General features: G+C 31.7%; 1 protein-coding gene and 1 long non-coding RNA gene across 3 annotated transcripts in view; one reads left to right on the top strand and one right to left on the bottom strand.

The window, feature by feature from the left end:
- LOC145738796 (uncharacterized) overlaps positions 1 to 25,557 on the bottom strand; it is a 116,485-nt gene that overhangs the window by 68,812 nt on the left and 22,116 nt on the right. Inside the window, exon 3 of the long non-coding RNA XR_014180862.1 lies at positions 679 to 734. This is a non-coding gene — a long non-coding RNA (uncharacterized LOC145738796). The remainder of the gene's footprint in view (positions 1 to 678; positions 735 to 25,557) is intronic.
- Positions 1 to 25,557, top strand: part of grh (grainy head) — a 72,573-nt gene that overhangs the window by 25,501 nt on the left and 21,515 nt on the right. For both annotated transcript variants that reach the window (XM_081993848.1, XM_081993847.1), the window contains exon 3: positions 24,116 to 24,400. In XM_081993848.1, coding sequence (XP_081849974.1) covers positions 24,116 to 24,400 — 285 coding nt within the window. The remainder of the gene's footprint in view (positions 1 to 24,115; positions 24,401 to 25,557) is intronic.

Genomic DNA, 25,557 nt, shown 5'->3' with positions numbered 1-25,557 from the left:
TTACATAATGTGAATATATTACCATTGTTCCGACTTACTGTTGGGCTGACATTTGAATATTATTTGTTACACATTTTAAAAGGTATTAATTCAAATGTCAAAAGATTTAATCTCCTAACTTTGTTTCCTAATCAGTTTAGAATTACATAACTAATTATGAAAACTTTAGGACTGTTTTTTCTATATAAACCATGAATCAAATATGACCTTTGTTTTTTTTAATCATAGATTACTGTACCGATTGCAGTGGAAGTTGAAGTTATTAATTTGTTTACAACACACTGGATTAATTTCCGTATAGCACACCACTGGCTGTCAACGTAAATAAAAAGTAAAAGATGAACAATAATAACCCGGGTTGTGTCGAAACTGTAACAGCTCGCATAAATGGCGTATCTGGGTTGCATAAACGAAATTTTAAAGGTTAATTGGTCCTCATTTACAAATTTACAATAATTTACTTTTTGTAACTGTGATACACTTACAGATAATGCTTTAGTTATTCTGATTTCGAAGGTCTGATATTTTGGCAACTGGTGTAATGCCAATCATTCTTCACTGACAGAAATGTCAAGCCATTTCATATTTGGAGCACAAAATTACGCAATTTACCTACTTTCTTTTTTTACCTACAATAACATCACCCAACACCACATCCTTAAGTAAAATTGTACTTACGATAATTATTCATATTTCAATTGCACCCACACAGCAAAGTTGACACAGCATCTTGCCTGTAAAATAAAACTTATCAAAAATCTCAGAACGCATTAAGGAAACAATACTGATGCAGAATCGGACCTCAAGGTACAATGGAAGGAACAAAGAGATGTTATTTCTTGATATTTTAGGATATATAACTCCGACAAATGACACGGTGGCATTTTAATTATGTGTTATTGTTCGTTTTTAGTATGTACCAAATCTTAAGCTCCTTTAATTTATTAATGACCCTGACATTTTACAGTTTGATACAAATAAGTGCAGGAACAAATTGAGAAAAAACTACATTGCATGTAACTAAAGTGTATCAAGTGTCAGAAACAAGCCGGATCCTGTTTTATGTCTTTAGGAACAAATAATTTTATTAAATCAGTGTTCTTATTTATAACCAAATTGTGTTGTTCAAAGAGAGTTAGAGCTGCTCTTATCATGAACCCACTGTATATAGGATATGGAAGCTGGCTGGGCGTTTTTCATGTTGTACTTTTCTACAGTAGAGACCTCTGCCAATTTTAAAACATGTTTTCAGATATTTATAGAGGCCTCTAGCAAATTTTTCCGGGGTGTTCAGTAAAATGTAGAGACATCTTGATATACCAAAATGACTCTAGAGGCTTCTGGTATTTTAATGAAAAGGTTTTTTTTTAGGAGGTAGTGGCGTCCGGTAATTTTTGGCAAGTTTGCAGTACTGTTTAGAGGTATCTGGCTATTTTGAAACATTCTTGGAATGTCTGGGTACTTATTGAGGCCTCTGCCATTGCCAAATTAATTTTAGACGTTTCTAAGATAATTATAGAGACCCCTAGCAATTTTTGAGAGGTTTTCAATAGTAGCCTCTGGTATTTCCTTTGGGTGATTTTCTAAAGTTGTACTTTTCTTCAAACCGTCTTTGACCTTTAAACATAGCATCTGCTTACCATCGGTTTTGTATAGCTAATTTTAATCTTAATTCGGAAAATCAAACTAAAGTAGGATGATAGACAAATTTCAAAAGTCATGCTTATTGACAAACAAAAAAATTTATTTATGTTGAAATGAAGTTAATTTGGCGTTTCGTTGGGTTGGTTTGAATGACGCAAACAATGTTAGTTATTTAGAGTTACCAGAGATAATCTGGTAATCCTAAAAATAGGTTTTCTGAGCTTTTGACAATTTTAAAATTACTCTATATGCACCTGGAGCTTATAATAAATTATTGAGAAGTTTACAAGGAAGGTTACTTCGAAGGTAAGACGTTTATATGGAGACTGTGACATTTCTAGACGCATTTCGTAGTATCAAACAATTTTTGAAAGATTGGAAGGTTTTAGAGGTTTCTGGAAATTTTAATAATTATTCTAGTGACCTCTGGCATTTTTGAATTCTTGTCAACTTCGTAATGATTTTACAGGGTACTTCAAATGGTCTACCTTTTGCCACAAGGTGAAAGCTGCAATCTTTCTCTTGATGGTCCACCATCTTCATCATTCCTTTAATAAGCAGTCAAGGTTTAACGAAGTTTTACCCAACCAGTTTCCGGATATCTGAGTTTAAACTTTAAGCAAAGAGCAACAGGTTTCATTATTGACTAAAATACCTGATAACAATTTTCACCTTATGATAAAATACCCTTTCAGGGACATTTAAAAAACCCTGTATATAGTGGTTCATCTGGCAATATCAAAAAATTCTAGAAGGTTTGTTACTTGGTGGGGCATTTTTTTATCGCCCTGTATAACAATTATTTTTTAATTACATTTTAGGTTGTGATTTTCGTCTTACTTTAGGAAAGTGAAATTTTGCACTATTTTCAAGTTGAAAATAACGTTCACTTATAGTAGATCAAAATTGTGTTCTCTTAGTAGGATATATTTGATCTTTAATCTGTTTTTTTAGTCGAAACAGTTGAATAGTAAAAAATTACTTTTGTTTACAGTTTCTAAATTTAGGACGTCAGACACGTAAAAAATTGGTGAATGGTGATTAGGAGAAATTAACATAAATTAATGGATATTTTAGGATATCTAACTCCGGCAAATGACACATTGGCCTTTTCACTTTTGTTAAGTAATTACCAAATTTTAAGCACTTCTAATTTATTAATGTCCCTGACATTTGCAATTTGTTACAAACACCTAGAAACATATATTACAAAAAAACCCTACTGCATTTAAATAATTAAAAATTTGTATATCAAATATCAGAAATTTGAGAACACCTTCATGGTTTAATTTTAATTTACTTAATCCACATTATGAGTAACTGATGATGTTCAGAAGCAGTGGGTTGGTTAATTGGGACAGATCAACAACCAAAAACACAAACAGATTATTGCAAAACAGGCTGAGACATTTGAACGTTCCTATTTAATAACATATATTTTCCGAAACACGCCTCGTTCATTGTTAGTTGAGCGTTATTCAGCATTATTCAGGGGCAAGAAATACCCACATATTACGTATTTAATACACATTCTTCGGACAAATCAATTTATTTTTAAAACGACAGCTCAGCTAAAGCCGATTTTATGTATCTAATCTTTATGACCGTGACATTAAAAACTGTAATAGAACAGTCCGAAGTTTCGCAATTTTTAATTAATAAATTATAACGTCGTGTCTTATCACTTATTAAATTGCTGTTTTGCTGTAGAATTCAGAGAGGCGACGTTTCTAAATGTATCAAATATGTAACGCTAAATAGTACACATAAATTAGATTAGACGTATTAGCTGGAATTCTAGCGAATTAACATACAATTGTTTACATTGTTAATTGAAATCTATTGAGACAAGACAATATTTAAATTACTATGAGTGGGTGGATTTATTTCGACAAAATAAATCCGGGCAATTACTACAACCCTGTTTGAACTCATACCAAATTCGACAAATTTATGTTAATTTGGCCGCTCTGGCTTAAAATTATATGTAACGCTTTTCAGATACTTTAGCATAAAATGCTCTGTATATAAACGCAGCTTTGCGTATAAGGATTTCCTCTTTAGGTTTCCTGGTTCGACGGGACTAAGGAAGCACCGTATTAAGACATTTAATTTAAATCTTCTGATTCCATATACTGCCGCCCTGAATAATAAATGAGCCTCCTTGGTGTATTCACTTATTTGTATTCTCGGCGTATCTTTTAAAGCACAATTCAATATGATAATGACAGGCTGAATGCACAATTAATGACATGCAATTATTACAGTAAATTTAAATCTCTATCATTATCAATTTTTAATAACTCATTGATCTTATTCTGATGTAAAAATGGTAAATTTTCTTTTATGCAGACAGTGTGGAACGAAGGATAAATCAGTATTCTGATTTTGTACACTAAGTACCAGTTTATGTAAAATAGTTTGTCATTACAATTTTTCTGGGTGAGCTTTCTCTAAATACCACGGACTTCTACAAAATACCACTGGGATACAGAAGGTGGTACAGTTTCCTGAAAAAGACATTTCTGTGAAATTTGGTAAATATCCACTGTTTTATCTTACAATTAATATGATATTTGGAATTTTCATTCTTTCTGAGAATTTTTGTACTATGTCTTTCAGAATAAAATTGGTCAAAATCACAGTTAATCCACTATAGGCTACTTCGTCATACTGGTATTCTTCTGACCTCTACCTACTTTTTTTGGAAATGGACATTTTTAAATATTTGGATAGTTGAAAATGATCTTAACCTAAATCCACCAATATTGTATGTATTATCTACATAGTTGGGGAGATTTCTACTAAATTATGGTACGGTAACAAATTTTAACATCTTAGACTGCTAATGGTTGTACTCGTAGTAGGTATATTAGCGCAACCTACCGATTATCCTATAAAAAAATTTGTTCAATACTAAATTTTTTTTCTTTTGCCCCATACCCATAAATAAAAATAAAACTTATTCTAAATCTCTGAAATATGGGTAGAGCTCGAATCAGATGAGAAAAGGCCACCGCATCATCAATGACGCAGTTTTTAAAACTATTTCTTTCTCCTTCTACAGTTGCCGTCGCATTAGATATAATCAGAGGCGTCCTATTAAAATATTCCCGAAAATATATTGTTAAGCGGTCAAAAAGCCACTTGGCAACGTAGTACGGTTTTTACTTGGACACAATTAAAACAGATGCGGCAGCGGCCAGGTACATTTGGACCTTTTTATATGCTTTTACTAGCCGGCACTCTAAACGGTGTTGCCAAGTTTAAAAAAATGTAGTGGCGGACAGGGAGACTTAGGGGGTTAGGTTAGGTTCCGTTTTAGTCTGGTGTTTTGGTTGTATTGTTGATGGTCGCAGTTGAAGTTCACATAGTGTTATGAATAAAAAACGTTATTTTGTCAAAATGTCTTTCAAAAAGGTTGGAAAGAAAGGTGTTATCATATACAGCCAAGGCCGTGAAATCGTCAGTAACGTCTTACAATTTATGAAGAAAGAAGCAGAAGGAGTTTCCATTCCTTTGAAAAACTTGTTGTCTTTTATTTTCTTTATTAAAAACGACGAAAATGTTTCATTTTACTGATAAAATAATAGCACGCCACTGACTGGCTGCAACAACTTGGAAAGTAACGAGAGCAGCAATATTTAAAGCGAGACGTACAGAGATCGTGACATCATCGTTTAATGACGCCTGTGGCCTTTTCTTAGCTGATTCGAGCTCTAAATTACTCGTGTCTGGTAGCAATAATTTATTCCCTTGGGTATTACACTACATTCAAATTGAATAATATTGATAAAATTGCTCTTGAATTTTTTTCTAATCTTTCTCTTTATTCTATGGATATGTTGACAGATAGCAGATGTACACAGTGAAGACAAAAAGGCAAATTAAAAACTTGATAATCAAAAAACAATTGGACTCTTTCTGAAGCTGATATTTGATACAAAACTTAATGACGAAAACCGTTGGTAATATCTGTCACCGTTTGACAGGTGCTTCTCTGAATTCGTAATTTTCTTCATAACTTCCAGGTGCATTTTTTTTTTCTAAAAATATATTTCTACAGCAACTTTTCGCGTAGATATCAAGTGTTATATGTCATGTATTTTCAAAAATAAAAAATAACGCACCTGGAAGACGCTTTTGAGAAAAAAATACTGACTTTTGAAATAAAAAGTTCTGACAAACACCCTATATCTGTCAATGCCATTAACGTGCATACTAAAACACCATTCTGCTTTCTTCCTCGTTGTAGAATTGGCTATTAAGGTAACAGAACGATTTTCAGAAGTTATGAATAAAGTGTCTATGTATGGTTTAGCAATTAAAAAATTCTACTTTTTGTCAAAGTCATAATAATTAGGGTGTTCTTAAATGTAAAACTCACAAGTATTTTTTTAGTACAAGTAACTCCTGTCAGAAAAATACATTACAATATTTCGTTACCTTTCACATGATCTAGAAACTAAAGACAAGTGACTGTTTTCATTAAAAAAAATAACTAAATGGGATACCGCAAATGTAAAGTTTAATTTCGCTAAAATATCGTTAATTAATATGTGTTATAATAACCAACAGGAGAACAATGAAGCATTTTAAATTTACACTAAATAATGTAGAAGCGGGTATTATCTTTCAACAATAATAACGACAGTCTGACTGCACAATAAAGGAGAGTTATTCAGAAAATTAATAGAGCAAAATTTAATCAGTATCATGCCTAGTAATTAAAGATATGCCCGCTTTGTTCACATTTTCTAGAAGTGGCTTATCGCTAGTAAAAAATTATTATTATCTCGATATATCGTATATTTAAATCGATATTGGTTCATTTAAATTCAGTAGACAAGGGAAAGTGACATGTTTTATGGAATACGTGCCACGCGGTGGAAATAAATCTTTAAAATATGCCGCGTTTCTGCTCCATATTAATACTGTGGCAAATGAATATTGGCGCTAACAAAATTCAATTCTGCAATGAAATTATAAATGTGCAAATCATCTTTGGAATAAATGTATCTATACGCTTCTTTTGTTCACTCCTATCCGACATCATCATTCAAAGGCTGCGAAAGCCTTTTAACTCGTTAGTCTCGATGCACATGAATAGAACCTTTAGTTCAATAAAACATTACGCAAAAAAGACGTCATCGTGCTCTTCAGCTGTCTTAGTTGCATATTTCAATCCAGTGGAAAATTTACTTTTGATTAGCATAAAATAGTTCAGTCTAGAAAAGAATATTCACACTTTTTTGGTTTCTCCGTGTCTAGTTATAACCATACACAATTACATATTCGTGCTCAGACAGTTTATGGTGTTAAATTTAAGTAACAAAAATAAGGTGCTGAAGACTTTGAAGTATTTCTTTTGTTAAGACAATGCTTATATACTGATACTCGGTTAAATGAGTATCGTATGTCCTTTGAGTTTAAGATTACCATTCCACAAGTGTCAGATACCACTACGTTGGTTACGATCTACATATTATCAGAGAATCTAAACCTTTGATATACTTTTACCTATATTACACAAACCGTATCATATGGTTTAGAATAAAAAACCGCCTTGAACATATGTCCATACCAAAACAATGGATATTAATGGTTAAATAAAGAAGCGGATCATCAATGTCTCGGTCCCAATTATGCCTCTTATGCTTCATTTTTTTTATTCAAAAATTTATAAACCCGTTTCTGGTCTGAATACAATGTTCTCAAGTAATTATTTTGTAATAATCCTTTCAATACATTGACTGACGTGCTAGTCATTTGCATTAAAGTTTTTGCAATTGATTTACTGATGAAGCACAAAAACTTTTTTAAAAATGAAATACTATAATTTCGTGTCATTAAAGTTGCTATTAAATTTTCTCAGTCATAAACATAAAAATATTCAAAACTCAATGCATAGGTGTGTCCAAACTTAATAGCGTCTTACAAATTTTCACGGGGATTTCGACTGCCGTAAAATTTACAAAGTGGGTTAATTGAATATACTTAATAAAATGCGATTTAGACTCACAAAATATATTTAACTATCGGACCTTATGTTAATTACGTTAATCACTTAAGGCAATTACGTCAGTGATGAAGCAACTGCTATATTTATTAAATTTTTCATATTTTGTTCTGAATGGGTTACGTAACGCAAGTCGATCTGTATCTGAAAAACCAGTGACGGAAGTAAATATTCTTTACCACAAAAATGGTAGTCGATTCAAAGGCAGTTAATTATGTAAACGTATTCTGAAAAATTATTTCCACGTGTATTCGATTAATAAATATTTATGTATTGATCTACAATTCTGGTCTTAAGACTGTTAAGATGTGGTTAGAATTATTTTAGTAAAGCAAACTGATATTTGGAGTGAGTAGTTTTTTGTTTTTTATCTTACATTATTTGATTGACACTATAACGTATTATTATCAGTGTCTTTTTACTCTTTTCTCTGTGTTGTTGGTATGTTTCTATAGTTAATATTATTTTTTCTTAAAATCTGCTACAATTTTTCAAAAGAAAAAGTCAAAAAACTTAATAATGTTTAGCATTTCAATTAAAAAAGTGCCACAGTTGGAATATACACATTGTATGGGATTTCCAATTAAGCGTCTAACCTAAGTCTCTTAATTTTGTAAAGGAAAAGTAAATTAAGAGAAGTATAATGTGCTCTAAAGAGTTGTAATGTTGACAAATTACCATAGAATATGTTTTAAATAATATTTACAGACAGATTATTTGTGAAGGAAGACATTTAATTTTCCTGTATAGAATTTTAAAATGTAATAAAAGATTTTATTTGTAATGTGATGTTTAGATAATTATTCTAGAATAAGCTTGCTTTTTTATATTAATTTCTGATTTAAGCAACTTAAGGTTTATTATTTTTCTCTTTTTTCTTCTTTACCCAGACTTTCTCACTTTTACATTACCCTTAAAAGAAGTTTAAATTGTGCGTATGTTTTCGGTTTTCAAATTTAAACAATAAACAAGGAGTAAATCAGATTTTTTACAAAATGTCTTAATTTATACAAGGAACAATTTTACATTGCTACTGACGTATTAAAGAAGTTAATTATTTTAATTTTAGCACATTTAATACAGTTCATAAGGACTTGAAAAAATTGTTGATACTTTCTACTTTCTATTATTAATCCACAACTGCATGGTTTGATCAAATCGATTCTGACACATATTTGGCAATCAGTTGCAGTATTTTCCGTTTGTTCGAAACACTTAGTAAAATTAAATCAATAAACTGATATGCACAGAATTATCTAATGCAAGTGAAAACTCTGTTAGACTAATAAAAGTGCTAAATTTAATTGAACAGAACCTGTAATACTTGAACATTATCATTTTAATGACTTAGTTACAAGTTGGTTTCCTAACTATTTAAGAAGTAGATAACACCTACTCTACTGGAGGGGTTGAAATCAACTTTATATAATCTATACACAGCTGATTTACCAAGATGCGTACTATTTTGCAATAACCAATTCCAGGCAGATGACAGACGCCATGTGGTTGATTTTCAGCTAAAATTTGCAAAATGAATATTAGATCGCATTTATAAATGTTTGTATAGTAGTAATTAACGTAAAAATTGACAGTTATTGATCATAAAATGAGTATTTACATCCTAATATGTTCTAGATATAAAGAGATACGGTGTTACATACACAAATTATGTCAATAAGATGACTTACAAAATGGGTTAACTTGATTTATTGATACAAAAAGTAACTTCATTGCACTTTTTTAAGGTTTAGAGGAAGTTTGTATATTTCGTGAGATCTTTTTAAGTAATTTTAGATTCAGCAGTAGTCTGAACTTTACTGTGTTCTTGCAATTGATGACACAGATTTTACTTCTTCCATATGGTTGAATTCTGTTATCAGAACGGTTATTTAATTACTTGTTCATTTAGTTATTAGTACTACAAAATGCATTTTCTGAACTAGGTCTAGGTACTAGGTAGTAAACAAACTTGAAAATGAAGATGAAATAGAAAAAATCCAGTGACAAATTTTGGTATAAACATTGCCAAAATCTCCGAAGAATTCTGACAAACTATTTGGTATTATTATTGCTTATTCGAGATATATTCTGTGTCGCAAATTCAGGTTTTATGGTGTGTTGAAAAGGGCCAAACGGTTCTAAAAATAGTATTGTTTATTTTATTTTAAGAACAAAAAATTGTAAATATTTGTGGTCCTGGCGGTGTTGCCAACCGTTTTCTTTTGAAGAAATACGTAGAGTGTCTACGAAACTAAAGGGGCCGAACATTCTCACTATTTTGTCTTTCCTAATTTGGATGATAAACATATGACACGGTCAGATTTCTACCTGAGTCCATCGGGCTAGACAATAGCCGGATGACCGGTGGTCCTTTGGGAAAGGGGTTGATTTTAAAAAGGACTATTTTCGGATGACCTATTATGCAAAAAGTTTTTTAGGAAGTGACATTCGTTCATTAAAAAATACGTACGCATGCGTGAACTGACCATACAGTGGCTTATACCAACCTGTTTGTTGGCCCGGCTATTGAAGTTACCTGGCCACTCGTTCAGTCTGACCATAGTCACCATTTATAACACATACTCGCAACAGTGGAAGGTTATTGAAAGAATTCGGAAAAGTGACTTCTTACTAGCATGAGATTTCGGTTTGCCTTCGGTGGCGTTCATTGTGAACGATTTGGTGGTGGTTTTGACTAGTGATAGTGACAGCGCTTCTTTTACGGATATATCCTAGAATTTTTGCTTAACAGGTAATTTTTTTAAAAATTTGCCGGTCTTCAAGTAATAAAATTATTGTTAAACAACTATACCTATACAATGTCAAAATTGAATTTTAATAGCCAAAAGTGAGGTGACGCTAATTGCTTTATACTAATTGAATATTAGCATTGTCAAGGTTCGAAAATCGAAGGGCATTAATAACTATCGTTAAATAATTTTGGACAGTTTCACAGACAAATTATACCTACTTTCCAATACGACTTTAATGAGTAGTTTAATACTGTAAGCTTCTATAAAATTTATGGAGACTAATACTACGAATTGCCGCCATTAAGAATATGGAAATTTAACTTTTTTGAAGGTATAGGAAATATGAATCGTAGACCTTGAAATATGTTAATTGACACCGCTATTAAGATGTATGCAAATAGTTTATGTAAATTCAAAAACAAATTGCTATATTTTTAGAAAGGGTGTTAATACTTTTTAGTATCGCGTCTCCAACGCTAAATTCGATTTGAATGGTACTTGTTCAGTACTGACATCAATTATTCAGAGCAGGAAAATGGCAGCTGATACGTGTACTATATAATTTTGCATGCGTATTCAGCTCAGTTATAGTCTCGACCATTTTAACGTCTAATTGCGTGCTTAAATGCCCATACCTCATTAATAAAAACAAATTTTTTTAAACACGAGAAGGCGCTACGCTACTGGGGGTTATTATGCACGTCAGAGTGATTTTTTAAAATCTTGTGTTAATTAAAATTCTCCGTCGACATTTGTTGTCTATACATTGTTTACCTTACTTAAGACCGAGTTTAACCAATTTAGTATCCATAATAATATTAATTCAATAAAATAAATATTGATAGTGAATATGTTAAAATTATTGACACAACAGGACTATTAAAAAGGTTTATGGCCAGATGTAAAATTTTATAAGATTGGTTTTTTACTTAATAGTTTTAATTTTACAAAATGTTTAGTGATTTATAGCAATATGTTTCAAACCGTTACAACTCTTCAGGTTATTTCTTTCTTGGTTCAAATCGTTTGGTACCTTTTAATTTGACTTAATTGAAAAAATTAGAATTTCTTTGTGTTAAATTAATAAAATAGCTTTTAGTAGTAAAATACGTTTTTTTCAATGAGAAATTGTATTCTCCATAAAAAAACTCCTTTTTTATTTCTTTTAAATGTTAAACTAAAAACCAAAAATACGTTTCATTATGTTGTGGGGACACTTTGCCGTCGTAACGTACACATTATAACACCGGCATATTTTAAGAAAAAAAAAATCAATCAGTAGGAAATTTTTTAGGGTAAAGACAATCAACATCAGGACTAGCTTTGACTGGCTTATCCTAATGAAGCCTATAAAAATATAGAATAGAAATATTAATATAAGAACTTCACCATTACTAATCTATTGGATCAAGAAACCAAAGTTATGTATATGAATGTAAGTTATGTATTTTACATTTTTTATTATTCTTTCTGAAACTGCATTGTTTTTTTTTAATTTCCTTTTCTGTCAATACATTCTGATTTACCCTGATATGTAGCTTTGAAATCTTGGACAGCTTTCGTCAAGTCAAAACCATGAACAACTCGTTTTTCTTACGATTTTCACCCAAGTGAAATTTCCATACGTCAATGCTTTTCTCTCTTACCATCTGAGATAAGCCCAAAACTAACCTTACTTTAATTGCGTAATTTTGCGTTAAGTTAGTTATACCCTGCATTTAAAAAACATATTTCTCTACAGGGTGTTAAAGAATTACGTATTCTTACAAACTTAGTGGGCATGTAGGAAATTTATAATTAAGAGAAAAATATTCTCTAGACACGCCGTTAGAGCTTTAGAGCTTTCTAACTCTCTCATAATGTCAGATATATTTCCCTTAGTAGTTTGCAGATTATTTGCTAAAGAGTTCATCTCAGTTTTGGCTTAGTTTTACAGTAATTAATTACTACAGCATTTTTTAATTCCAATTCGTATATATAACAAATTTATTGGGTATATAGGAGTTGCAAAACTAAGCAAAAGTTTTTTGGACGCGTGGTGTTGGAGCTTTAGTAGCTTTTGAGGTATACGTGGTGTTTTATAAATTTAGAAACTTTAATGTTCCATTGGTATTTTCTATAGGTCCTTTAAGTTTGTTGTGTTACTCCCTATATCGCGAAAATTTTTAATAAAGACAATTATTGTCCAAAAAATGTCTGTTTCCTTAATACAATTATTAAGTATATCAAATTATATCATTCTGTTCAAACCATGTTATCTGACTTTATTTGGAAAGTCTGTAAACTTCATTAATGTATCATACAATTCAAAAATATTTTTAAAACGCTTTTCAAAAATAATGGATAATGGTTAAGATGTATGAAATAGTCAAGATACATTTCATCTTTTTGTTTTAAAAAGTCAAGAAAGATCTTTTTTTGTCTGCAATTGTACTATTAGACTGATTCATCTGTTTCTTTTTTGATATGGGTTGTGCAGCTATAACCTTTTTAATAATAGTAAATTACAAAAATTAGTTTGTACAAGAACTTCATTCAAACACCAACCATAAAATAAATGACATGTTTTCACATATCTGATGCAAAATCCAAGTATAGAAAGTGATTATATGCAAATACTTGCATAGGAAACTGACAATAATAATAAAAACGACAAAAATAATTACCGTTGCATCAATCAGGTGGTACGGTACCATGCCATTTGATGTTGTGACTACAGACCTTTGCTCTTAGCAGTTGTGAGCAAAAAGCAAGTTCGATATCTAAACATTCAATACTCAGATTGTTAAGAATAGTATTTAAACTACACCAAATGTAAACTAAGCGGGCATTTAATTGCTTTCATGAATTGTTTAGCTACTAAACTCAAATATCTATTCTCAGTGCATCTCCATTTTTACTCAAGCTTGATTTTATGCAACTAAGATTGCCGTTTCAAGCCATAAAACTGAATAGCACTGTGGATTGAAGACAAACCTTCGTGTCGAGTCTACAGTTACAAGTACACAATATAAAAAGTCCAATGCTACTTTATGATGTTTCTTCATATCATTTATTTGTTATGACCGTACAATCATTTAAGCAATTCTGAATAATTGTTGAATAAATCTATTTAACGTAAAATTACACTCATTGCAGTTCTATGGACTTCACAGTCAAAGAGACAAAGCGTTGAACGGACTATATTACGTAGCGTCCAGAAGGGGTCTCTATAATAAGGCTGTTTCAATCAAGTAGCCACATGACCTGAGGCTAAAAAATACCTTCGCCTAAACTCTCTCAGGGTTGTCCCCATGCATTAATTATCGATTTTATCAAACCTGAAATTACCATCATCCTTCTTGAGAGAAGACAATCATCATTTAACTTATGAAGCCTTTTATTTACTGAGCTTGTTGAATGTTAGAGTATTTATAGCAAATTAGAGCTAACGACACTAACCACAAGATTTATTTCGTAAGTTTTTCTAGTTTTAAAACCTAACCTAACTAAGCATGAACTGGACAACCCTGAGAGACTTTTAAAAGATTAAATATTAATTTGATCGCCTATCCTTGGGTATAGAGGGCCACACAGTCAACTACCTGGGTAGGCCTTGTGTCCCATCGCGATGGTTTTTGTTTTCAAGAATAGAGCATAACCCTTTTTACTATTTAATTACCTACATACGGGCCTCGGTGTGTTCAACACAACGAACAGCCTAAAGGTATAATTTTTCTTTTACACGGTTTAAAAGTGTACATTTTCACAACTATTCTAGTCACCGTCATACACCAATACCACTTAGGTTTGGTCACTCACTGATCAAACACTTGCTGCATATTCACCTTATTTTATTGTTTAGCGAGGTATTTTTACCGAAAATCAAATAGAACCTGAACAAACAGAGTAAATGGCTTAATACCGAAAAAAATGTTTGAGGGACCAAAACTAACAACGGTCTTTTTCGGACAATCTGTCCAACCACAGTACTTGGTTGTCCCTAGTACGTCAATTAGATAGTTGTAAAATCTTCTGCTAGGTGGAAGCGTTTATTATACTAGGTTAACATCGGTTAAGTGCTCTATTTGTTAGAGCGTATTTCATTTCAGGTTTTTTTAAAATTTTTTAAATAATATGAAAAGTACATAAGGTTTTTTTTTAAGTATTTTTGAATTGGAATATCTCAGAAGTCGTTTGTAGTAATTTGTTCCAACGATGTTTGACTGAAACCATTTGGAGTTCAAATATAGTTGGAAAAATGCGATTTTTGTCAAAAGTTCAATTTGGTCAATTTTTTGTTCATAGAGGGTTTCAGGGTGGGATTTTCATAGTTTGAAAACTTCTGGGCATATTTGAACACGACTTTGGAAACGCTGTCATCAAGGTGGCAGATTTTGCAATTAAAAAAGTGTTTTTCAAATTTTCCAGTGGCATGTTGGAGAATATTTTTACACCAAAAAAATGGTAGGTTACTGCTTTTTCATAATATACAAGTCAGTCCTAAATTTCTCATTCAATTTAAAAAATATAAAAATTGATAATGATGAGGTACTTGGAACTCAATAATAAAACATTAAATCTGGTTATTATTTGATAACATTTAAAAAAAAACGGTACCGCACTGATTGTTTCTTACGATATAAGGATATTGATGATCCATAAAAAATTGCAATTTTTTATTCAAACTTGAACACACTGTATATCCGTAACGAAACAACTTTGGTGTCTGGTTACAACACATTTATCGTGGAACACCCTGTATATTAGTTGAAATAACCACAAAGACACTTCTTTAATTTTTGAAAAAATAAAACATGGGGGTACTTGAAGTGTTTTAAGTAGGGTTGGGCAAAATTGAAAACTTTCATATTTCGGAAATTTTCCGGTTTTAATTGTTTGTGAGGTTAGGAATTCGTACTCGTTTTTCGAGGGAAAATTCAAACTTAGTGACTTCTAGATGAGTTTTTAATACTCATTCAACAAAGTATATGTTAAAATTAATCAAATATCATTTATTCAATAGACATTTGACTGTATAATAATATTTGAAGTTGCAATCTTTTTCTAATCAATTTTAAATTTGAAGTAGAAACAATTATCCTAGAAATTGGATTAACTTTTTTTAACTAGTTTTTTCATTTTTTTGCACTAAACTTGCGAATCTTGCCAATGTAAAAGGTAATTACTGACTGAATTGGGTAAGTTTCCGCGTGCCCAACTCTAGTTTTAAGTACTTTTTGAATTGGAATATCTACGAAACGTGCAGAAAGTAGAAAGAATATGATTCTACTTCTGACGTCACACCATCTTCCTCCTTCCACCTTCTGATCATCACATGTTTAATCTGACTTTTTTAACTTTAAGGCGAGTGTAACCCTACGTACATAGCACTAAAATTCCTCAGAAAAATGTATAATAAACAATTTTCCATATAATTTAACTACAATCAACGAAAAATGGTGTCAATTAACTAATCACCTTTTTTAAGTTTCAGATCGCATACACTTTACTTCAGTTACCTCTTAAATTATTACAAATAAAACACACAACTAATAGGGCCTTCTCACACATGTTTAATTTGACAGAATTTTGAGTCCGCAAAAAATCAACCATGGCTTTGTGTAAAAACATTAACAGTAATAATCAATAATTGATTTGAGTAATTAGTACATGAATGGTTGTAAAAATGTGTGGTAATCACGTTCTGTGAGACTGAAAATAAACAGCCTAACAGCATGTTTATGATGCTGACTTCCTCTAGCAGCAATTTTAATTAATTGACTTAATCTTAAGCATAAGTCATATTGGTATTCTGAATAGAAGATAGGTTATTCTCTACAGTTTGTTTATTACGTAGGTGTGTCGAGGTATAATCCTCATAAATGCCTATTACTTATAGGATAGCTTTATCTTCGACTGAGAAAAGATACTTTAGTTAGAGGGAAATAAATTCCATGAGATTTCCCACGTTTTCCGTTAACGCTTTATTAACGACGTATTTAATTTAAATTAACAGAAAATGGCGGTATCGATTTAAAATTAGATTGTAAACACAAATAGCAATTCAGACATTAAGTTGTAGAATTTTTCTCGCTACTAGTCTGAATGTCCCGCAAGACAGCCATTTGATAGAAAACCGGATCCTCGTTGAATTTTTTCCGCGCATTTTCCTCCGTACGGTTTTCATGTTTTCATAGAAAAAGTACCATAAACTTTGCCAAGAAACAGTAACGAACTGCCGCCATGATCGCTTTCACATTTTTTGCGGAGCAATTCTCCGAGGATCTAACATTTAGCGGCATTGGCTGTTTGATGTAATTTTCAATGCATGAAACTATTTTTATTATAGATTGTGCAATGAAAAATTGTTATTATTATTAGGCCTTTTAAGTCCAGCTTGTAAGGGATTTATAGGGGCAGTTAGTTTCAATTTCTTCAATCAAAAATATCATTTCTTGATTTAATTTGATACATTTTGCAGTATAAATCAATAGACGCGTGACATCCAGAGCTAATTAAATTTTCATCTTAATTAAGCACAAACTTACATGCATGAATATGCGATCTAATTTGTATTTCTCGTAGCTATCTATCATCTTTAGGAATGCAGTGTGGAAGATTTTTATGAATTATGCAATTACGCATATATCATAGGATTAGCACTTTTAATATTAATTTGCCAATTTGCTGATATCTATTTCAACATGAGAAAGAGCCGTATGTTTGTTTATTTACCTTTTACAACAAACTGAAAATTTCCCAAAACCCAGCTGGGCAAATTGGTTACGCTTTTAGAGATTCTCCAACTTCATCCGAATTTTAACCGTTCTTTTGCTATATTAAAATGAAAGAGCCAAAAACCGGTTAGTCCAGTTCGGATAATAAGGAGTAAACTATAGATTTCATAACAATATATTGAGAGTGCTGTGCACATATTTGATTTTATAAGAACCGGTATAGGTATCAATTCAGCAGTGTCTTTTGCTGCTCTTTTAAAGCGGTTAAATTATATGATCGATAATACGGAGGTACGCCAGAACCTGTTATTTTGTCAACCCATGCGTAGAACTAAATTGAATTATAAGCAACTTGGAGATTGTTCTCCCTTTTCCTCTCACAAAAGGTTATTATTTATTGCTTCTTTAGAAAGCAACACAGCTTTTGCAGGGCTGACATTCATATTACCTTCTACCAACCATAAACCAAAACGGCGCGCAGCTAATTATCCCAAAAAGCAGCTTCAAATTTTTGCAATTCAGACTGATCGGTTGTTGTTTCTGCAGATAAGTTTAATTACATTCCTTCCTATAAACGGCTACCTGATGGGCAGGAAGCTGTTTTTATTATACCACATTTTCGGACAGAGGAGTTGTTCAGATGATCAATCCAAAAGGGTATTTGTGTCGCTAAAAATCACAATTTAGCATCGGCAAACTTCGCATTTATACACACCAAGCAACAATCCAATGATACTGAATGTAACAACTTTTGCTGTTGTTGTCACCCCAAAACAGGTAACATTCCCAGGTAAACTTTTTTTGTCTGATGTCTGCTGTATGTTGGTCATTTTTTAATTAACATTCTGCAGTTCTATTTTTATCGACATATTAATTAATTGAATTTAAATTACTGAAAAAAAGTGAAATTTAACAAATTAAAGGTCATTTTCAGTTTATATGCCCTCTTACATTTATTAATGTGAGAGTTGTTAACGTAAGCATTATTTTGTAATTAAATCAAAAAAGAGAAACACGACAGACAATATTAATTTGGAAAAACAAGATATGTGATTTAATAAAGTAAATAAAAAATACAGCAAAAAAGAATATCTTAAAAAAACTCTCTACACTTGTTTCTAACGTAAACGCCCTTTATCTGTATGACAACTTTACAAACCAAGTCACGTGATTTTTTTTAATTCGAAGTTGTTAATTTGCATATTTTGATTCATTCTGTATTCTGAGTATTCGGATTTTCCCAATCAACCTGTAAAATTGTTGTAATATAAAATCTGGGATTTCTTGATTATCTTGTATAATGTCTATATGTACAGAAATAATACCTGGATTATTTCAAATGATACTCTTTTGATGTGTAACTTATCATTAATCATTTCTGACGTTAAATATTGTCATTATTAATGCTAGCTAATTATCACCCTGTAAAACGCTACTTTTCTAAACTATGAATTTGGGTGGACCACACTTGAGGTGTAAAACACAAGAATCAATTGCTTGTACTAGACGTTTAGAGGCAAGAAAAAAGCCTCTAAAAACAAAAAACGCAGACTAAAAAACAAAACAAAAATACTGGCTATTCAGTTTAGGAAATAAATGTAACACCCTGTATATTATCAAATAATTAAAAAGATCCATTTTTCTGATTTCAAAAATATACGGTATGCAGTATTTTTCTTGAACTGTTGTTTGAGTTATTAACCTTAAACTCACTGTAATTATGGAATTATTGTTAACATTTCGAAAATAATACCTACAAATTTTTCTTTATTGCTAAGATAACATTTTCATAACTTAATTAATAATATGCCAATAACACAATGTTGTCAGATTTATGGCTAACTTTTCAACAATTTCGTAATCACAATAATTGTGAAATTCTATGGTTAATAACTGAATAACGGTTCAAGATAAATATATGACATATCGTGTATTACTGAAAACAGAAAAAAATTATCTTAATTAAAATAAACACACCTGTAAAGTGCAAATATCTCAACTTTTGATTGAGTACATTAAGAAAATTCAGTTAAAACCATACAACTTTTGTATATAACTTTTTTTACACGTAATAATAACGATAATAATGGGTAGGTGATTTATAGCGATTAACCCTGTACATGCGTCGTACAAATATTTATTTTTCTTGTTTTTTTGTTGGGTCCTTCTCATAATTTAAAAATTTGGAAACGTATTGTAGGTATTCCAACTAATTTAAGTGGCTATTTTTACATTAAATGTTACTTACACCAAACCTATAAAAAGCAAAAAAAAAACATAATTTGGACTGTAAATTATTACTGCTACTTCATGCAGATATTTGACAAGTGTCAGGTCACTTAAATAGGCATTGACATTTAAATTTATCGGTATAATATTGTACAGAGTAGCAATTGAATATCCTCTCAGCAATATTACTGCAAGATTTACTATGAGATTAAACCCTATAAATGACTTTTGAAACCTGAACGAACTGTTAATTTAACAAGTACTAACAAAAGTTAAGTTATACTAAGTTGGCACTTTTAAAATACATACTTTAGTGATGGTTTAAGAGCCTGAACTAATTATTAGAATAACATTCGTAGGAACTGTGCCTTTTTGACATTGGAAACCTTGACACTCGTAACATGGACCGTAAAACGTCGAAACCCATTAAAAGGATCGAATTAGGTTGCTTAAGTCAAGAAAGAAATCCCTACAAATCGCATAAAAAAGTGCCAAATTACATTTCAGACCGAAAGTTTGATTTTCACTTTGCTGGTTGAGTTCCTATTCTGTTCGTTTAAAACTGAGAAATGGGTTCAGAATAATGGTGTCAATCTGTAGGTTGTTACGTAGGAAAAAATCATTTAATAACATAGACAAAACGTACCTATAATACTAAATCAATATTTTTCAGTAGAATAATGCAGGATCAGTTAATTGCGTAACTCACGATTAGCGCTACGTAGCGCTCGTAATTGTTCATATTTAGGACAAATTTTATAGTGCTGCATTATGCGTAGATATATATTTTCCGAAACACCCTGGGTAATATTCGCCTGTCTGGTATAAATCATTTATTGAAATAAAGTTTCGAGATAATAAAGTAGCACTAACACAAGGCGATTATTTTCAAAAAATTTGATTTGCGATTATTGGCTTATACTACGATTTCTGCCAGTACTATCGAGTGTGTTTGTTCCACTTTCAATTAGAGTTTCCGACGCAATTCACAAATAAAATTTCCTTATCGCCTCCAACTGTTTTCGGACCTAATATTCATAAACAGTCATATTTCTTTGAAATGTCTGAATATACAACGAGCTGAGTAATTCTTACGTGATTGCAAAAGTTATAAATTCTTATCATTTTACTTGTCAATCCGTTTCTGCGTACATTTGGATTGAGTTAAAAATCATTATTGCACAATAATAAAATACGAAGCCAAGCTGGTAAAAACATGACAATGGTAATTGCAAAATCAGGTGCATTAATTATACGTTTTAAATATTACAAGGCGTCATTAATAAGGGCTATTTGCACGGACAGTAGTTAAAAGTGCCATAAATAGCATGATCTAGAAAAATGGTGAAACTATTAACAGCCTGGGCTTTTAACTAACTGCGGGTAAAACTTGCTTTAATTGATAATAGTGAACGGAGCAAGTAGACAAAAAAGTGTAACAAGGCAGACGAAAAGAAAGCTACCGTATTTATGCAATTGCAAATCACAGATTTTAATTAAGTTGTGTTTAACTATACTTTGTTTCTTTAACAGGTACAACAATAACTTCAAAAAATCACACAGTATTGCGTAAATGTATTTGTCTCTCGATCAATTTGTGCTTTAAACACTAGCTATAAAATTTATCTTACTTTTAGTTGATTGCGTTTCATGTACCGTTAACAGGTTGGGATTTTTAATGATTAGCTTAAAGATTGATTCGCTATGCTAATAGGGAATTTTTGGACTAGTCTTGCATATTATGAGTTATTGAGTTCACGCTGATATGAATTATATCGCGGAGGTTTGAATGCGTAAACGTTATGAAACTCACTAGTCCTATTAATTGATTATAAATAATGGTGTAAATTTCCCTAGTGGAATACGGAATATACCAGGGAGCTAAATTTTTAATTTGTTAGGGTGTGGCCTGTTTCAATTTAAGAATGTGATTTATTTCGCTATAGTGCGCGGCTATTTGTCATTTTAAAGCAACTTTCGCTAATATATCTAAAAGACATTCTACCAGATCTAAACTATAATGTCTAATCATTTAAAATGTCAACCGATCTGATTTAAATGGCTGATCAATTGAAACATTTTATTTTCATAAATATGTTAATTTACTCGGGCATAGGTCTGCGTAGGCTTCCAACAATATTACGACTTAATAGACTTATTTATTTTAAATGAAGAACGTTCTTCGCATTTTTATGCGCTGATTATGCATTTATACATAATTGTGGATTTTCCTGAGCCTTAATAACATTTTAATTGCTGCAAGCTTCGTTAATTGTTAACAATATTTCTTTCAGTTATTAATTATTATGCGAAATGAGTCATTTAACATAAACATAGAAAGCACTTGTAAATTTTATGTTAAAGTACCCACTGACGCATTGAAAAAGATATTCTAGGAGCATCAAACAGTGTCAGAAAGTAACGTGCTCAACAAGATGAAACGGACAAACACAAAGTAGCTGTTCATCGAAAGTAAGAGCAACAAAAGGCTTTATATTCTGCATGTGTATATGCCTATAACCAAAAGGTGTAACCCTTTATATTTGCTCAAACGAGGCAGGTAAAAAATATCGGAAGCTGTGGTAGAGTGCATGACATTCACCCTTCAACGCACTTAAATATATCAATCATATTATGCACGCATATCAGTTGCACCTTTTGTACTTTTCGAGATTTTGATGACTTAATGACAAGGAGCTACATAATGAGGATTACTGACGTCTATAAAAAAATCGACGCAATCTGGCGTACTGACGTGAGAAATAGATGCATTACACCATTACATATTACAACTTTTTCCTTGATACTTCTTGTTAGGCAGAAATTCTAGAAAACAAGACAGTTAACCGTTCTACGACTAGACACAACAAATTCATAATACATAACTGGTTTACTCGATCAGGTGAATAAAGGATATTATGCCTTTTCAAGTTTAAACTTCAACAGAAACCTGCTTCATTCAGACAATTAAAACGTACAAACTCGTTTATTAAGTTCATTCAAAACTTCCTACAATATCACGTAGTAGCCGATAATAATTGTATGAATTGTAAATAAATACTTTGATTTGTAATACTTTTCTAAAGGTGGAATTACGGTAAACGCAAATTAAACAGGCTAATTGTTTCAACACTGATTGACTACAATTAGAATAATTGATAACTTAGGCATTAAGTGAGATTTCATAGTTTTTTATAATTCATAATTAGTTTCAACTTTTTTTCAAGTATTCCATACCAAAATATTGTTAAGAGTTATTTATGGAAAATTAAAACTAGTTTCAACTTTGGACACTCTGTATCTGAAAAATTATCCAATTGTTGGGTCATATTTACGCCTCAAAAAACTGTAGTAGCATTTTATCCGCACCTTTAAGTAACCAACTTTATTGGGTAATTAACTTACTTTTAAAGTATTTACATTACTTACGTAGAGCCATTCTAACAGTGCGTGAGTTTTAATTACATTAAAAGCACCAATATTACTGTTTTAAACACAATTTTCAACTACACGTTTTCAACACCTAGCAGCTTTTACATTGCTATTATCAACTGGGGACAAATAACTGACAAAAAAGCGTTTTAAATTTGAGCAGATTAACACGGATAACGAAAGTTAAATTAGAGAATTAGTTGAAACGGTACATTCACACAAATCGACTAAAAATATATATTTTTAGTATAGTAGAAATTTTATAACTAATAAAACTGATATATTTCAAAATTAACAAATCATAATATCTAGCCTTTACTGATAGGTTTAAAATAATTTATCTGAAAACTCCATAAACTGTAATGTCTGTAATGCAGTAAGTTGATTGAAATCTTAAATTTACACACTGTATACCTCTGAGTCAGCGCATATATAGTAAACCCTCTGTATATTGTTTCTTTGTAATTTAATATACGGTACTGGTTAAATTACAACCGCAATTCATTGAATTGTTATTGAAAATGCCATGTAATTGATACCAAAATTACGTTTTTGTAGTGGTCTGACACACCGAAATCAACTTTTTTGCTCTTTATTTAAGTACCAAAGTAACCAAAACCGTCTTATGCCTGTTTACCTAACACTTCCAAGTCGATTTTAAGGTACAACTTAAGGATAAGTTGAGATTTGAATGTGACAGACTAAACTAAACTAAACTTATCTAAGCTGTACTTAAACTCAACTTAGCCAATATTGGGGAAACGGACATAAAGGTAGTTTGCAGCGGGAGTTTCGCATCTAATTGACTGTTGATGTCTCCTGGTAAAAATGTATTTGGTAAGCGCTTGGCTGCAATTTTCTGTTTAATTTGTGGAAGTGTTAATATACCAATATGGTTTTAATGGTAGTCGTTTTGTCTATGGTTCTTTCCACTTTTTCAACGACAAAATAATCAAAATAACGTAGGGTGGCACACACACGCAAACTACATGAAATATCAGTGTGAAAGTGAAACATTAAAATTCGCTTTGCAACAGGCACCTCTAAAAGATAATTTTACAAACCATTCGAGTAGAAAAAAGAATAGATTAATTGCTCCCGATTTAAAGAGGGGGGCTCAAAATCTACAAAACGTGATGTGAAAACTAATGGAATGTGTATTTAAAATGTTAAGTTTGCGACATTGATTGATTAGACTTCGTAGCTTCTTATCCCTTTTAAATACGCAACCCTCGGTAGGGTTAAGCAGATGGTTTATTTGCCCTTCAGGCAAATAATTCCTAACGTTCGCATTACTCATAAAACGATTTTTGTTTCAGAAAACGCAAAGAAAACTTCGAATCGTCCTCGCAAGGGGGAAACGCGGATTTGCCAGTGGTAGGCCCCCGGGGTATGGCTGAATTGGCTGAGGGGGCTACTCCTCCCGACGATCAGCAAACTTGGAGAGCGTATTACGAACATCCCCTAACTGCTGCTACTACCGCAATGCTTAACATTGGAGGGGGAGTTGAGGACCAAACCGCCACCATGGGGTTGATCTATGAATACTACAAATTGCCACCCTTGCCAGCTGACACTAAAGATAAACTAGCTGACCTGTGGCCGTGAGTACTCTTGTTTATTTGATTGGTTTCTGGATATAAATCCTGACGTTCTGGTATCTTAACTGAATTTACCAGACATTGCGTGACGTGGGCGTCTCTAGTTTCATTTCGCGTGACAATGCGGTATTATTTTTATGCCGTTTCAGTTTGCTCCCGGTACGTGTCCCGCAGATACAAAATAAATTATTGTTTATGTTACGTCCTAAGATCTTATCCCAGTCATTTACCAATCAGCGTTTCGCTTGCCCTAATTTGTGCCCCTCGTGTTTTTGCACCCCATTAAACAAATACGTCCGCCACTTTAAACGAATAAATCTCTTGGCGCCTTGTTTTGAAATATACGGCTCATCCTAGTGGAACTAATCTGATAAAAACTGAAATTGCGATTCTTACTAAACGTGAAATTAAAGAGAAATCTGATGGTTTAAGAGATTGTTTACTACAATTTCATTTATTTGTTATTATTTAATAATTATAAAACTTATAGTCTCATTAAGTGAAAAGGGACGTTATTTCAAGACAAAAAGGGACAATCTTTATGCCTAAATCTCTTTCAATTTGCATGGAAAACGTATATCATAATAATGTATTTGGTTAACGGTAGCCTAGATTTTTTTAAACAATAAAGTAATATTACGTTTAAATGTTGAAAATAAGTTGCAACACAAATTTTGACCTTACATAGACAAATTTTGAAAACTTAAAAAAAAAATCGTCTTGAGATATTTAAAACTACCAAGGCTATGAAGATGAAGTAGGAATGTCCCCATTATCGACAGGTGAGAGAGTAAAAGATAATCCATTTCCGTTGACATTGGATGATAAACTTGCCAAGTACCTACATTCAAGGCTAAAGCATCCACCAATGCTTGTACACCTCATATGACACAACCAATGTCATATCTAAAATTGTCTGTTAATAACAAAAAAAATATTAAAACAAACTACAGCCACGCCAACAACTAAAAAGCAGGATAAAATAAATAATAATGGCCGTAAGATACATAAAAACTGTCAAGAGCTAAGAAGATGAAGTAGTAATGTCCCGGTTATCGACAGGTGAGAAAGTACCAGATAACGCACTTCCATTGACACTGGATGATAAACTTGGCAAACCGAACAAAGATAATTATGTTTTGGTTAAATTGAAGGCTAAA

This window comes from Ips typographus, linkage group LG16 (genome assembly GCF_016097725.1).
Source record: "Ips typographus isolate SLU linkage group LG16, UJ_Ityp_2.0, whole genome shotgun sequence".
NCBI lineage: Eukaryota > Metazoa > Arthropoda > Insecta > Coleoptera > Curculionidae > Ips > Ips typographus.
The sequence above is the reverse complement of the archived record's forward strand: the minus strand, read 5'-3'. Positions and strand labels throughout refer to the sequence as shown.